At 29.8% G+C, this 17,655-nt stretch overlaps 1 protein-coding gene across 2 annotated transcripts in view; it reads left to right on the top strand.

Annotated features, from left to right (window-relative positions):
• Positions 1 to 710: 710 nt before the first annotated feature.
• MFS9 (major facilitator superfamily transporter 9) overlaps positions 711 to 17,655 on the top strand; it is a 57,541-nt gene continuing 40,596 nt past the window's right edge. Inside the window, exon 1 of one of the 2 annotated variants that reach the window (XM_075377488.1) lies at positions 711 to 778. In XM_075377488.1, coding sequence (XP_075233603.1) covers positions 735 to 778 — 44 coding nt within the window. In that variant the 5' untranslated portion in view covers positions 711 to 734. The remainder of the gene's footprint in view (positions 779 to 17,655) is intronic. The other variant, XM_075377489.1, reaches the window with a different exon arrangement.

Here is a 17,655-nt window from a genome sequence, read left to right as displayed (position 1 = left end):
TCATTAAAGTGAACATAAAACGCTTATATTTTGTAATTTGTTGTATATTTTGTGACTCTGCTCTGATAAGGTTTATTATGCTTTTCCTTGATTCATCCAGACAAATATTGGAACGATTTATTTTTGTTAAACTTATTTTAACTCGCCTACACAATTCTTTATTATAATCGTGTAATATATTACGTACCGATCTATCTGTTTATTGTTCTTACAAAGTGGAAATACCCGACTATTTTTAATGTTAAAATAATGGATGGGAGACAAAATAATTTTAAGTGATGTAAAGAGGCCGGCCTCCGTGGGGCGAGTGTTAATGTCTCTGCCTTTCATCCGGAGGTCCCGGGTTCGAATCCCGGTCAGACATGGCATTTTCACACGCTACAAATCATTCATCTCATCCTCTGAAGCAATCTCTGATAACGGTGGTCCTGGAGTTAAAAATATAAAAAAGAGATTTTGAGAAAAATTGATATAGTCATGTAATATTGAAACCGACAGACCGTTTTTTTCCTACTAATTACTGCAATCAGTAAGTAGAGTAAATACCAACCGTACCTGTGTTATTGTAGGTCAGCGTTCACATATTTTAGTATAAACACATTATATTAATGTAAAAGTAATCATTATTGAAACGACATCTAGCGGTGAAAGGTAAGAATTAGCGGTTTTATTAAATCCTTACTAGTCTGTCGGTAGTCTGTTCTAAACTGCCGAACGACGTGGTGGTGGTGGAAATGGTGGAAACCGCGGGTGATTGTACCATCGATAATGGAGTGAGGTATTCGATATTGTTATTATTTTTGTTACTGATTATGTTAATATGTTACGTTACAAACATACACAATTGTTTCATTATTATTTATAATTTATTCGTTGTAATAACTGTTGCGTATCAGTCGATAGTAATTATTTTATTACTAAATAAAAACAACAATTATTTAATTCATTCATGAAATAGCAACCATATGTTACTATATATATTAAATTGTAAGTAAGATTTTTGAATGAAAGTAAAACCGATAAAAATATAATTAACTATGATTTTATTTTATTAATAAATCAACAACAAAAAAACTGTATGAATTATTCTGTTTTCCACCGATTATCAACAGTTATTTATTAATAATAAAAAAAAAATTAACGGTAAAAATTATAAATATACGGGCCAAAATGCTACTTAACTTTCTCCGTACTTGTGTGGAATATAATATCTAATCTTAAAATAAAAATGAAATATTAAAAATGATTTTTACCCTTACAATCATCATAATTACTTTTTATTTAAAAGGAAATTAAAAAAAAAATAAAATTGTATGTACATTTTTAAACTAATAAAAACATTAAAGGTTGTTTAATGTAATCATAACATTTTGGGATATAAAATGAAAGTCTATTATCCTCTATTTTTGTGATAAAGATAAGTATTCTCTCATTGATATCCCTTAGTTATAAACAAATTTCCAGTTGATAGTTCGAAACGGTAAACAATTGAAGTAACTGCATGTAATTTCAATTTTTTTAAAGTGTGGGAGTGTTATAAGATTAGTACTCATTAACTACGTCATCCTCATTCATTCTCTAAAGTAATACCTTTCGGTGGTTCTGGAGGCTAAACAGAAAAAATAAAACTACTTGATAAACCACTTCCATTTTGATAATATCGTAGGAAAAAATTTTAGTCGATAGTTTAGGAACAATCAAAAGTTTATGAATTTTAGGATCCTGTTGAATGTTTTGTACTCCCTTGTTGAGTTGAAGTCATACATCTAATATTTTTTCTATAGCAGAAATTAATCTTTCTTTACTCTGTCAGACTTTCTTATAGCTGTGATACAGTCATGTATAGCACCTGTACAAGTGGCACTGTTCAGAGTTACTTTCTACGTTTTATAATCACGTTTTGTGTGTATGTGTATGAAAGTAAAACCAGTAAAAGAATGTTTAAAGATATTTCTTATTTTATTAAAAAAACTAAATAATCTATAATAATTATCCGGCATTCCACAAATTATCGACAGTTATTATATACAGTGTGTATATTTTTTTTTTTGTCTTCAGTCATTTGACTGGTTTGATGCAGCTCTCCAAGATTCCCTATCTAGTGCTAGTCTAGAGAATAGCACTATCTATAAATAGAGAAAATTCCCTATCTATAGCTAGAGAATAAAAAGAATCCTTTTTATTTTTATAATTACTATATCATCAGCAATATATATATATATATATATATATATATATATATATATATATATATAATATTATGAAATAATATATAAACGTTTGAGCTTACGGTGGTTTTGCGATCTGGGGATGTGAAACGCAAAGATATGTTGAAATTTTCCGTAAGTCTAATCATGGTACCCCATTACAATAGGTAGCTTTTTATGAAATCTACCTAAAATCCATATCTGATATTCCTTTGGGTTACCAAATTTTTATAATCCTTATAGAATTTTAATTAACGAGTATTTTATTATTTATTTTCATTAATTTTATTATTTTAATTCCTGTTTACCACCGAGTGGGAAAATCTTCGTCGTAAATCAATTACCTTTTAACGGCTGATTTTCGAAGGCGAAAGTTCTGAAGTTCGAATTCTAGTAAAGGTAAGTTACTTTTATATGAATTTGAATTGCAGTCAGAAAATACCGGTATACTTTGATGGTTGGGATTCAATTAATCACACATCTCAGAATTACTCGGCCTAAGTTTATATGAGAATATACCTCATTTACATGTCATCCTTATCCTCATTGGACCGTGGGGTTGCTTATTGTTCACTAGTTGAACAGATTAGGGATAGAAAATAAAATAAATTTTCTGTTTAAGATAATATTATTATTCTTATTTAAATTATTCTGTTTTTTCCAGATTTATATAAATCTTTTGTAATTTAAAAATTTTTACTTTGATATATGAATTTGACAATGTATTTTTACTTCGTTGTACTTAGTAAAGGAAGTATTATGATCGCGAAATATTAGGTTTTCAGATTTCAACGGAAATATCCATTCTGATCATTCCTGAATCCATTTTGACTAGTTCCGGCGTGACAACTGTACGTATTTATCTCGCATAACTAAAAAAAAAACGATTAGTCGTAGGATGTTGAAATTTTGGATTATGGACTGTTGTAACATCTAGTTATGCACCTCCCCTTTTGATTGCAATCATCTACACCTAAAGTGACCAAAAAAGGCTGAAATCCTAAAAATTTTGAAATTCGGACATCTTTTTTAACTGCGGTAATAATCCCTCATCGAGAGCTTTTCAACGATATAACATAAGTGGTACTTATTTTCATTGGTTCCAGAGTTACAGCCAAATAAAATTTTAATAATGAAATATTTCGATCTTATAAGGGGAAGGCATATCGAGTCGAATCAGACTTCATTTCCTTATTTTTAATTTAAATATATTGATTTATTAACCTCAGATTGTAAAAAAAATACGATAAATAATAATTCAATAATAACAATAAAAAAAATTATGAAAAAATATCAGAAGTTATTAATGAAATAAAATTTTATGTACTTTTCATTTAAAAAAATATGTGTATGTAATCTAATAGGCGTACAAGGGAGTCATGTGGTGCCCACATCAGATTGATGAAAATAAATTATCTACCTGAAACATTATTTACTAAGTTGTAACTTTTAAGTTGTTTATCTTATATTTTTTTTCTATACTCGTATCTTCAATTTTTCTTATACATTAAAGAGAGTTTAAGATATTTTCATCTACAAAAGTTTTTTATTTTAAATTTCAAATCATTCATTACTTATTGAATTTTATAAATTGTAAAGTTATAAGAAAGTATTTAAAAATTATATTTAAAAATAATAATTTGTAAAAAATTCAATGTTTATTGACATATAAACTCTCAGACGTAAAAATATGTTTATGAACGAATATTATAATTGAATAATATATAATAATTATATATTATGACGTATTTATATAATTGACAAAATAATAAAATAAAAAATTAATTTTTAAAATGAATTGGCATCAAATTTTAAATAAAATTTAGATTCTTTTTAATTTAAAACTACACTTGTAATGATTGCCGTTGATACGGCTACTATTTAAATTTAGTTCTTATTGGAGTAAATTTGTACTGGTATCTTTGTTTAAATATTAAATAACATATTTTAAAATGTGATTAAACAATTGATTAGATTTTTGAAAAATAATTTTAACTCATTTGTCCGTTAGTGTAATTTGTATTATTCAATTTGTTGAGATATGGTCCTTAACAGAATTTCTAATTTGTTATTAATGTTACAATATTTATGATCTGTTTGTATAAGGTTACTATTAATAACCTTGTTGTTCCGCATTCTCTTTCTTGAATAACCTGTCTAATCAAAGCAGGTAATCGTATTGTAACGCTGTCATTATAATACATAAGGTTAGGGTGCATAATAGTTATATTGTGTTAGTTAATTATTTAGTATGGGGCGTTACCTCCCACCTACTGTATAATGAGGAACTGATATTAATCGTACAATCGAGCAATTGTGTTTAATTGAAATTTCGAAAAGTTTTAGTTGCTATATAGGAAAAAATACAGTGAAGAATATAAAATATACAGAATGATTCACAAAGAATGTAATAATCTTTTAGGACATGTTCTGCTGGTGAAAATAAAAAATTAAGTTCGTATGAACCTGTCTATAGTAAGGTTCGGAAATCTTTCATTAGCGAATGTTGGCTGGCGAAAAATTTCGCTGTGATTTCTGCGCTCTCGGTAAAATTAAGCCGGACTATAATTCTTGGTACCCAAATTAAGCGGTAAATTTAGTGGTTTTATATGAAATAGACCTGAAAAACTGAAAAAAAGCTCCCAGAACTGTATTTTTCGTAATTTTCGAGAAATCTGGAGTAAAATAAAAAAATATTAGGGTCGAAAAAGACAATGTTTTATGTTTGATCTGAAATAACTTGGTTAAAAAGAATAAACACGCAAAAGTTTTGAACAAAACTTGTAGAGAATTTGATTTTAAATAAAATGGTATGAAAAAATTCCACAGAAACTAAACAAAAACGAAAACTTTTACGTTTCACTTATTTAAATGTCTATTGCCGTTCAAATGCAATAAACTTAAAAATAATAAAATTAATTGTTGGAATTATTTGTTACTAATTCCAACTTACGAATTAAATTATTTCAAATAAATTTACATAAAAGTAATCTTTGATTAGCTTTAAAGATGTTTAACAAATTATTTTATTTGATTTTTTAAATATTTTTCTAAAATTTTTTAATTCTTTTTATTTTGTAGTATTGAAAATTTTGTTTCGTTTAATACCTAGTTAAAATTTCTCACATTTTGATGTTTTGTTTTTTATAAATTTCGAAATTCTTGCTTTCGCATTCAGTTTATTTCGACTTAATTCATACTATTGTACTTAGAATCAAATTCTCTACAAGTTGTGTTGAAACGTTTTATCTGTTTATTATCACTTAACAAAATTTTTTTACGCGAAGCATAAATAGTACGTTTTTTAATCCCAATCTTTTGTCTTTTACTCCATTTTGAAAATTACTGTGACCTATTTTTTCAGTTTTTCAGTTCACATATTTTAGAAAAATGATTAAATTTTCCTCTTAATTTGGGTCCCAAAAATTACAGTCTGGCTTAATTTTACCGAAGGCATAGAAATCAGGATGAAATATTTAGTCCGTCAACACTCGCTAACAAAGTATTTACGAATTTATATTTATATAAATTTTCATCATTATTTTTACCAGTAGAATATGTCCTGAAAGTATGTTATATTCTTCTTAGATTACTCTGTGTATTTTTTCTTACGATTGACTATAGTAGTTTTATTATTTTGAATAAAAAAAAAGAACATTCTTTTAACTTAGTAGATACAAATTGATATAGTTGAAAAAGTATAGGAAGGTATTCTTGAGGGATTACAAAACTCCACTGCAGCAGTGCTACCCGTAGAGACATGAAAAGAATATTCAAATAAAGCATTTCCTGGTAATAGGATATAGCAATGACAAATTGCCATTTACTGAAGAAATGTTAGAAAAATTGTATAAAAGGAACATAACATAATAAAATATTGACAACACAGCAACAGATTAAACGACAATATCAACTGATGTTATTTATTTTATATAATACAATATTCATTTTAAAATGTTAAATAAATATTTTCCATCGTAAATTACTAATGAGATAAATTTTGAAGCATACCATTCTGCAACAAGTGTTCAAAATACTTCCCTTTAACTTCCTGCAAGTGTCTGGTGATATACCAGCAGATTATTCTTATTTTCAATTCGTCAATGTCTGCAGGTTTTTTTTCTTCTAAACTTATGTTTTAGATAACCCTAATAAACGTAATCCAGGAGGCAGGTCTGGGGACCTGGCAGGCCATTTTAGGCTCCTCTACGACCTAACCAGCGATTTGGAAATTGTTCATTTCAAATTTTCGTGCCCTTAGATAATAATGAGGTAATGCCTCATCTTGCTTAAACCATAGTTATTATTTATTTCTTGTCCAACATTTTCCCGGATATTTGGTAAAATCCTATCGGCTAACAGGTTACAATAGGCATTTCCTGTAAGATTGTCATCTAAAATAAAAGCCCTACAATATAGTCACTGATAATTGCCGCCCAAACGATCACTTTCTTAGGGTGCTGTGTATAAGCATCCGATAATCATCTGGAATTATTATCGCTTCAATATCGACAGTTTTGTCTATTCGCATGGAAAGTTTTGCATTTAGCATAAAAGTCTCTTCATCAGTAAATATTATTGAATTAGAAAAATTTGCGTCTATGTTTAATTTTTGTATTATAATATCAAAGTCCTACGACTTTGACCGCTGGGTTGTACACCTACTTCAAAGAAAGTTGTTGAAGTAGGTGTAGCTTATAAGAGCAATATATCTAGTGACTTTGCATCAGTTGTGACAGTTCTCGGCCTACCGGTGCGAGGACAAGTTTTTAAAGTACCAGTTTCTTCAAATAGTTGTACTGTCTTGATATCGTCGATTTACTTATTGGTTCTTTGTTTGGAAATTTATTATTAAATAAATCACATACCTCTTGTAAAGGCCGAACTCTCGTTACCACCCCCGTACATTATCAACAGAGTTATTCTTCCGGTTTCACTTAAAGAAGGCATCGTTATTTGAAGATTTAATATTTAATAAAACTAAATAAATGAACGAGGAAACTAATAATAAAGCTTTCACCAAAAAACGAATTTGTACCGCAAGACCTACAACTTAACTTTTACTTGTACTATCAAATTTTATCATTACAAATATGTTTAAAAGGTAAAGTGAGGAGTTAATAAGTTGCATTATTTTAATGTAATACAAACTGAATTGTTTTAAATTAACAGCTGATTTACTAATTAAATTTGTAATACATTTTTTAAGTAAGTATTTAATTTCTGTAAAGTTACAAATATTAGGTTATATTCAACTGGAAGTTAATTTTATTTAGAAAATAATGTCAGTCGATATAGCCGTTTAATTTGTTGTTAATTTTTTATTAGTTATTGTGCATTATTATAAATATTTTAGCGCTGTTTAAAGTTTGTTATTGTATGAATTATGAATGTAAAATTCAATAAAATTGTTCATGTTGCGCGTTTTATCTCGTTTTACTGTTAACACGACTTTTCCGTCATTACAACTTTGAATGCTTATAACTCGATAACTAAGATATTAACAGAAAAACGGGTTTCACCATTGTTTTTAATGGTAAAATCCGTTTTTTCCTATTTACAAAAATTAAGTTTTATTCAATATGGTGGATCCAAGATGGCGAACAAAAACCCAACATAATGCAGATTTTTTTTTAACCATGTAGAACCCTATTTTTATCTGCCTCCAAATATCTCTGATGTGCAGTATAAAGCAGTTTCCGTACTTAAATATCATTCTTTGTATTAATTTCCCGTCTAGCACTACAAAAGAGCTGTAGCTTTAGAGAAGGGAAAGTATTGTAATCGGTCCGGTTTGGGCATATGCGGTTTTCACCGGGTCTTGACGTTTTGACACCTAAGGAACCCAAAAACCGGACGGAAATTTTCCGGATATTCGTAAGTATGTGTGTATGTTGGCCCATTAAATCACCTTATATCTTCAGAACTACTCGATCGATTTTGACCAAACTTGGTCAGATTACTTCTATATATTCGGGGGGGCATTGATGCCATTAAATTTTCAATTTAAAAGAATGTCAAGGGGTGAGGCTGTAGAGCAAGGTCACCTTCAGTATCTCGAGATTTCGCCTAATTAAGGTCTTATTTTTTTAAGCAAATTTTTTAACAATTAAAAAATAATAATATTTGCAAAAAAGGTTTTTTCAAAATCGCACCCATCCCAAAAAATGCTTTAAATAAATTAACGATTAAGTAGGTTTACTATGTCGTATACCCCCTCTCACCAAAAGGAGCGCTTGTGTAGCACTGACATACAGCTGCTGTAGTTGACTGCTATGTTGTGATGTCACAAGAGCAGCAGAATTTAAAAAAATGAGTAATATTTAAAATACAAAAACGTATTTAAAAAGACCGCTAGTACCGCCACACCCGCGCGAATGAAGTACGGTATGTGCACGCGCTTTAGTTAGAATCATTGAATTAAATTTTAAAAAAATATTATATTTAAATAAAACGATAAATATTTTTAATTAAGTTGTATGTGTATGTTTGTGTGAGTCATGCATCAGGAAAAAGCCGTGAGACGGGAAAGTCCTAAAACTGTGTTGTATATATATATATATATATATATATATATAAAGAGTAAAATTTTTAAAAACTTAATAAAGTACTTCTTTCTAGTTTAAATCTGAGGGCGAGGTAACATTTCAACGGTGAGTTATAAAACTTGGGGTATCTGTCCCTATACCAATTGCTTAATATGAAAATTATCACTAGTTGTCATTAGTGTCAAATTAGTAATGGGTTAAAGATGGCATTATGGTTGTTAATACATTACTTGGTTGGCGATCTTCCCCTATGCTATCATTTACGGTAACTTCGTGTGCTTAATTTCTAATCTTCTTACTCGTAAATTTACATAGACAGCATTCAAGAGAATTATACATTTTTATGACTGTTCATCAGTACCAGATTTCAAGAGTATATTATACAGAATATTTTGATCAGTTTTGCATCGGTAATTTATTTTATTTATTTATAAAGGATTAGTACAATATATTTTTCATTTAAAAAAAATTGTATTCAACGTTACCGGAAAAGAAACTTTGTCACCGTAATTAATATATTTTGATAAAAATCTGATTAAGCTAAAATATTAATCAACTTACTGATTTTTATTCTCGAGTTACCTTTTTTGTTTTGTATAATAGTACAAATTAAATTTTATAAATCATTAGTCATAGAATATAATCATCAGATCTAGAATACTAAAATTTTAAACTAAAATTACTAACTAAAATTTTCCGATTACATAATGTTCTATATCGATCAAACGGGTCGCAGTTTCAATTAACATTTAAAAGCTTAGATTAGAATATAAAGTAAATATTTTTGCTAAAAAATCAGAAATCCATTTATATTGACAACAACCTTGGTATTTTATACATAAACAAAATAAAGGACCACACCTTCCTTTTCAAGTTTTTTTCAAGTTGAACGTTACAAAATATATAAATATTTAAAATCACCAAAGATATACTAAATGAATGGACAAAGTTTAAATTCAAACACATTCATAATAGGTATCTTTCTAATAAAAAAAACGAACAAAATAAAACTACTAGCAGTAATATCAGCTACTGTAAAAATAGCAGCACCAATTACTAGGGATGGTTTCAAAGACAACTGGAAACATTTTGAAGTAAGTTTTATTATAAAGTTTGGCTCGGTTTAATTAGTATTATACGAGGTCTGTAAATAAAGTAATGAAACTAGTTTTTTTAGCAGCCAAAGTGGCAACAATGTAAAGTTACTAGTAAACATGTGGTTATATGAACAACTGATTTATATTAGGTATTGATATTTTTAATCTGTTATTGCTGCGTGAGACGTAAACAAACTTTTCGTGAAACGAGTTTTTGTTGTGCGTTACAAAAACGAGTGATGCTAATTATGAGCAATGTTGTTCAATCAATTTTTGTGTTAAATTCGGTGACGATGCTACTGAAACGTTTTCAAAATTGAAAAGGGCATATGGAGTTGACGCTTTATCACGAGCCCAAGTTTTAAGGTGATTTAAAGCATTTTCAGATGGGCGGAAATCAGTTGCGGACAATCCATGCTCTGGAAGACCGTTAACGTCAAAAAGTGAGGACAATGTTGAGCGAAGACTTTTGGAGTTTTTGTCTACAGGACAGACTGAAAATCAATATGTTTACCGAGAAATTCTTTAAAGACTGCGGAAAATAGTTTCCTGCATGAGATCAGCCATCAAAGACAACTGGATCATGACAATGCACCTTTCATGCCTTGTGTATTGTTTTAGCACTCTCAATCAATGAGTTTTTGGCAAAGAAAACATTCCTGTAGTTCCTCAACAACCTTATCATCTGACTTGAGTCTCTGCGACTTTTTCCTGTTCCCGACTTTAAAAAACACCTCAAAGGACACCATTTTGGAACAGTAGAAAACATAAAACAAATGCAACCGACCATCTGAAGGATATTCCGGTTTCTGAGTTCCAACACTGCTATGAAGAGTTGGAAAACCGTTTGAAGAGTTGCGTGGCTTCTCAAGGGAACTATTTCGAAGGTCATAGAATCCATGTATAATTGGATTGTAAATAAAAAGTTTTTCTGAACCAGTCTCATTACTTTATTTACAGACCTCGTATATCGTTTTTTTTTATGGTTACAACTTTCGAGATATTGTTTATAAGCAATCTTCCTTTAAACAAATCTTTGATGGTAGTAACATCGTTTTAAATAAAATCCATGTTTAATGATTCCTAACTTCCGTATTTCCATTTTTTTCATAACTCTTTTGATTTTATACACATTTTTTAAAATAAAAAGTCTATAAATTAAATTAAATTATATGCTATAATAATCAACTTTTACTAATTATTAGTTAACTTTTTCTATACTATTATCATTATTGTTAATAATAATTTTTAAATACTATTTTTTTTAGTGATCCCTGTATTATATATATTATTTTCATCAACTGATGACGTTTAATGAATTAAAATTAAATAACTAACAACGTCTAATAAATTATTGATATGTAATTATTCAGCAATTTTTTAAATCAACTAGAGATAAACTATTGAACGTTGAACATGACTGCAGCTCGCGGTTACTAAGTAGTGAACACTGAGGCAGATTAATAGGTACAGTCTGTTAATGATGTTCATCTAGAGCAATACTTTTAATTAGATATTAATTTTTTCATATTTTATCGAAGATTTTATGTAATTGTCCTTACCTATCGTTTTATTATATTATAAATATTTTAGGGTTTATATTGTATTTGGGATACGGCAAGCAACAGCAATATTGACATCATCCAAAGTTTCCATAACAAATTGGTGAAGAACATTTCGGAGGCGTCATGGTTTGTGAAGAACAAGGAGATCCATAATTACCTAGGGATTCGTGAAGAAATCCACCGGCTAAGTTCAAAATATGTACTTAAACTTAACGCGCACGAAAACTAGCTGGCTGTTAACCTTTTGGATATTAGCGATGATGTGAGACGACTAAAGAGGTTGCCTGTATTCAATTAAGGTTCTGTTGTGCGTTGAATATCATCTTTTTGTTAGTTAAATTTTGATATGTGACCATTGATAATTTGTTATATGTCTTCATTTTTTCTCTTTTATGACTTGTGATATTTTTTTATACTCAGTTGCTTGTTCTGTTTTGTTAACCATTTAATTTTTTTTGTTCTCATTACCTAAGTTAAATTATGTTAACTTTTTTTATTCATAATAGTTAATCTTTGAATTGTCTGTACTTTGTTTCGCTTAGTTGTATCTTAATTCGTTATATTTTTTATTGTACTATACTGCGTTTAAACCTTTATACGGAGGTCGCTTTTTAAGTTTTTACAAACGACCACTAGATGGCGCTGTTGAGATGTGATATTACTATTGTAAAATTTTAATCTTTTTATTCGTTCAAAAATCAGTCGAGTAGTTTCTTTACAGGGAACGTTTAAAAATACAGTTTTGTGAAAAAAATGAAGGTTTTCTTTGCTGGATGATTTTTATGATTTTAATAAGGGCCTAACTCAACAACAATGGCTCGAATCGCTTCGTTATTTTTTTGGTAATGAATCACTATGAGAAAACACTATTTACAATCGGTTTCTAGAATTTCATCCTGGTCGTGCTTCCGTTAGCGATGAATTTCCTTAAGGTCAAGCAAATTCGATTATTGTTCCAAAAAACATCGATGCTGTGCACAACATGATAAAACAGCATCGGCATGTTGCTTACCGTGTGATAGAGGCATCATTAGGCGTAACGAAGACTACAGTACATTCGATTTTGGATGAACATTTAGCTATGAAAAAGATCTATTCTCAATGGAACCGAGTCAGGGGTATAAACTGAAAATTGAGTTGACTAAGGGAACTAGGAATAAATTTCATTGTTGCGAACAACAGTTTTAGTGGTATGTTATTATTCAATTGCCTCGAATATTATGAGATATTTACGCACAAATTAGCTCTATAAAGTGCAGAACTGGGCGCGGGGTTCGTGCTTCCGCTAACTCGGTTAGCTAGTTCAGAGGGCAACGAAGTAGGTCAGTCAAGATTGTCCGAAAGAAGCCTACAGCTAAGGTGCGAAGGGTGAGTCATTAAATCTTTGATGCAAATGTCTATCGAGGCATTTACATCGGTGGTGTCCCAGCTAGGACTGGCTTATTACTGTAAAATGTAAAAAGTTAGAGGGCAAAAGACGATTCCCGTTAAAGCCCATCAGGACTGGCTATGAACGGTGGAGGGGGGGGGGCGATCGGAATCATCACAAGGCTGGTGTTTTCCCTGTGGGGGTTGGTATGTTTCCAATGGATTCCGCATAATTTAAACGAAACTCAAAAACAGTATCGTGTCAATCGATGTAAGGAAATGCTCAAAAAATTCGACCGAGAAAATGCAAAATCCGTATACAACTTCGTAACAGGAGACGGAACTTGGATACATTCGTACGAGCCGGAAACTAAGACGGAACTTTGGGTGTTCCAAGATGAACTGAATCCAACAAAAGTGGTTCGTTCGCGAAGCACTTCCAAAAAAATGATCGCTTCTTTCTTCATTATACTGGACATGTAGCAACTATCGTTTTAGAGTATCAAAGAACAGTTAATTCTAAATAGTATAAAACAATTTTTTTGGAAGAAATATCAATGAAATTAGAAAAACAACCGAGCAAACGTTCCATCATTCTTCATCATGACAATTCCAGCTTTCACACAGCACGTCAAACAATTGATTTTTTGATGGAGAAAACACTGAATTAATATCTCATTGACCGTATTCACCTGATTTAAATGACTTTTTGTTCCCGATTATTAACAAAAATGCGTGGACAGCGATTTTCATCACCTCAAGAAGCTGTTGAGTCCTTCTAAAACCATGTTTTTGTGGGATCAAATTCAGAATGTAAAAATGTTTCGAGAATTGGTTCGAACGTATGCAAACGTGTGTAAATCTTAAAGGCAAATATTTGAGAAACAATAAAATGATTTGTACCTAAAAATCTTTTTTCTTTCATTGTTTCTGTAAAAACTTAAAAGGCGGCCCTCGTATTGTCTTCGCACGTATCACTGGATGTCTCCCTTTCACGTCATTTTTACTCTGCGCAATTTACTTAATTGTTCAGGAAACTGTAAATAAAGTCATACATAAAAACAAAAAAAAAAAAAATATTGTATTTAATCTTCATTATTTCGATTTAGCGATTATCTAATAAATGTATTTCGTAGTAAGCCTAATAATGTAAACGTAGTATCGTATAAACACATATGAAAATATTTTCAAACGGAATTTTCATACTTTATTGATTGATGATATTAATTTAACGGCGGTACTTAAATAAAGATTAATTTGATATAAATTTAATTAAAAATATATTATTTGAAAGAAATTAATTTAATATAGATGTTTTAATCTCCTGTGTTAATTTCCAAATTTGTATAATGTCCGAAGATATGCCTACAAATCTTTATTCAATTCATCTTCTTCCAATAAAATTTAGTTGTTAATTATGCTTATTAGTAACGAATCACCGAAGTCCATTTATAGGTTCTTTGGTTTTTCTTTATTAGTTATCAATTTTTTAAACTTTCTTACACTTTACTGAAATAATTTAAGAAAGCTTTTTAGTTATTCAGTCCTTTAATACTTTCGATATAATAACAGGTACTATTTGTTACAACCCTGCTTTTAAACACTTTTTTTTAACACCATATCAATTATGGAACGGAGGAATTCCTCAAAATTGAAAGACCATATTCAATTAAAATTTTGTTTTTTTTAATCAATTTTTAAGGTGCTCTTTATTAACTTAAATGAAATAACTCAATTTTTAATAACAATTCATTAAATAGAATATTTTTCTTCCAAGATAATCTTACATTTCCGATTTGGGTATAATAAAATGGGAAATTTTAAAATTGCGGTGCGGTGTATTGTTTATAACAATTATACTCCGAGGAAGTAGGTTCGAGAATCTTTTTTGTTACGAGGTCATTTTGCGTAATTATTAATACTCGTTCGGTGACTACAATATAAATCACAAAAAAATGATAAAATTTAAAGAAGCGGTATATTAATACTCAGTATAATAATGAGAATAGCAGAATAATGAGAATATTAGAAATTTTAAAAAATAAAATCCATTTAATACCTTTTTTTATCATTATTTGGGAATGTCGGGAACGTTTAGTAATCAGATCATAAGCCATATTATCCCTAATTGGATGTACCTATCCCTTGTATGTCACGTACGTCTTATTCATAAAAATTATTAGCAACATTTACTTCGGGATTTCTGAATATGTTATAAAAAACCCGCTTGTATGTGAGTTTGCTCAATTAATTAAAACCGATCTTTTATTTCTCTGTTATTTCCAACGAAATCCTATCTCAGTTAAACCCTTTTGACGTAAAACGTCTTTAAAATCACACCGAAACATACGGGTACCAGAACAGAAATTTTTAGCGTAACGAAAAGGTCTATACCGACCTGCCTTAATAACTCCCTAACTATTAGTCTCAGAGATGTAAATGCGGTGTCGTTTTATAACTTACGTGGTCAATTTACCGATACGACTATATAGTTTGCGTCACTGGCGAGCGGGTTGGCGGGGAGGGGGCACAGCGCAGATCGACTAAAACTGGTGCTCTCGCTCATTTCCATTCAGTTTAGCTCACGACGTAGACGTGATTCTTGTATTTGTGTTTAGGGTTTGTCAAGGTAGATTGATTTAAGTAATAATAAGGCTATTTTGTACAATATTTATGTATAAAAAATTAAAGTAAACATGTACAAAAGTATAAAAATTCAATACGTCAACCTCAGCCCGCGCAAAAGCCAGCCGGAAATATAAGTTATGCATGTCGTTGGAAAGGGGAGGTTATGGGCCACGCACAGGTATCCTAATGTTCGGTGTCAAGCGAGCGAGACTGTTTCGGGAGCGTCGTAAAGCTGGCACGGCGCGCTCAGTGAACGACGCTGACGGCGCGAGGACCTCTACCGCTGTTTATTATGCCTTATGTCTCTAACTTCTCATATCACATACCGATGTTGAACAAAATTGTCGTCGAATATTAGTCGAAATAAATATCATGCACCATTTAGTGTCTGTTTTATGTTAAAATTTAATTTAGTACGCAGTCAATGTCTAATTTTTATTTCAATCCAATTCACTAAAAGTGACTCGCTGACTTACAGATCGACCAGTTCATCTGTAGAGTTGGCCAAATGGAGGAACTTAAATTTTCCATTGGAGACTTCCAGTTTTGTTTAAAAAAATACGATAGTGGCTCTTCCATTTAACTCTACAGATAAGTTCGTCGGTCTGTAGCTCGGAGGAACTTCATCCAAGGTCTGTAACATTTTAAGTTAAACCAACTGCCGTGCATCCCAACACAGCCCCACCCGATCTTTTGTTATTAGATTTAACTCATAAAGACTCCATCACAGTTTAAAATTATAAAGGTAATTTTAATAAAGATAGAACATACTTTTTTTGGGGGTAATAATTATTAATAGATCGACGAATGATTGGTCAAAATGAATGAACATCAAGCAGTCTTTAGCTTTTTGACTCATTTCTAATTCATCGTATAAAATATATAAATAAACCTTATAATTGGAATTAAAATTCTTTTGATAATTTATTTTGGATGTAATAAAAACATATATCGCTTCCACTTTTGAAATGTATAATCTAACAGAATGGAAATAACTTTGTTTGTAGAATATATCTAGTAAATTTCATAATATTAAATAAACTAGTACATTAACAAAAATAATTAAATAATTAAAATTATTCATTAAAAATTTAGACAATGAAATCCTAAAATCCTAATATTTACACCTTGAAATCCTAAAATTTATACTATTTTCTTGTAATTACACAACGGTTTTTGTATTGAAAAACAAACTTATACATCAAATGACAAACGTGATTAAACTGCATTAATTTTATTGCCTAGGCTATAAAAATATATCTTTAAATGCGATTTTAAAACTAAGTTATTCCACATCATTAACTTGTAAAATCTTTTTAATACTGTTATCAGTTTCCGAATACATTTTATGTCTTTATTTATGTAAATACATAAAATTTACTAAATTGTAAATAATGATTTACAAACAATGATTATTTACTACAATGCAAATAATGCATTATAAATTAAAAACTAGCGTTTCTAAATGACGAATAAAATAATTAAATTATAAAGAATAAATTTTCAAAATAAAATATCAATTTCTTTATTAAAATATTGTTATTATTTTTGGTTAGAGTTCGCTCAAACGAATGCGATTTTATTGCATGTCTAAAAAAACATAAGTTATGCGTTAGATACTACGAATATATATGCAGTACTGCATATGCATTCGTGTATATGCATCACGTGTATATACACGTGATTGAAAAAGTACATTGGACAGTCTGGTTTTAATAATACATCAGGATACTACTCATGCTGGTTGGTTGGAGAGGAATGCGAGGGTTTGGTACCAAATTCCACGCGTAATCTAGCACTTAGTATTTCAGTCAAGGATTACTTATGATTTTCGATGATATTTTGGGAAAGGGGAAAATAAATCAGACCGCAACTTCATTTGATCGACAACGTAATTTGTGGTTTAAAACTCTTATCGACAGTTATTAATGTTATTTTTAATTTATTTTGAGATTCTCGTAAATTTTTTAACACGTTATAATCTACACATAACTTAAAAAATATCAAAGAATTAAGATTTATAAAAGCCGTGAATGAAAGTGAAATAGAAGACCAGTCTTAAAGGATTTTTACTGAAAAAAAAGAAAATTAGTCTACTATAACTTTTCACCTTATTAAAGAAACATTGTTTATTTTAATTGAAGAAGAACCTAAACTAGTATAGAATTTTAAAAGCAGAAAAGTAGAACGTATTCGATTGTAAATTTAACACAGAAAAAGTTAAGAAAAATGTCTAAAATTC

This window comes from Lycorma delicatula, chromosome 10 (assembly GCF_047948215.1).
Source record: "Lycorma delicatula isolate Av1 chromosome 10, ASM4794821v1, whole genome shotgun sequence".
Taxonomy (NCBI): Eukaryota; Metazoa; Arthropoda; class Insecta; order Hemiptera; family Fulgoridae; genus Lycorma; species Lycorma delicatula.
Note: the sequence above shows the minus strand (reverse complement) of the source record. Positions and strands in the feature narration are given on the sequence as shown.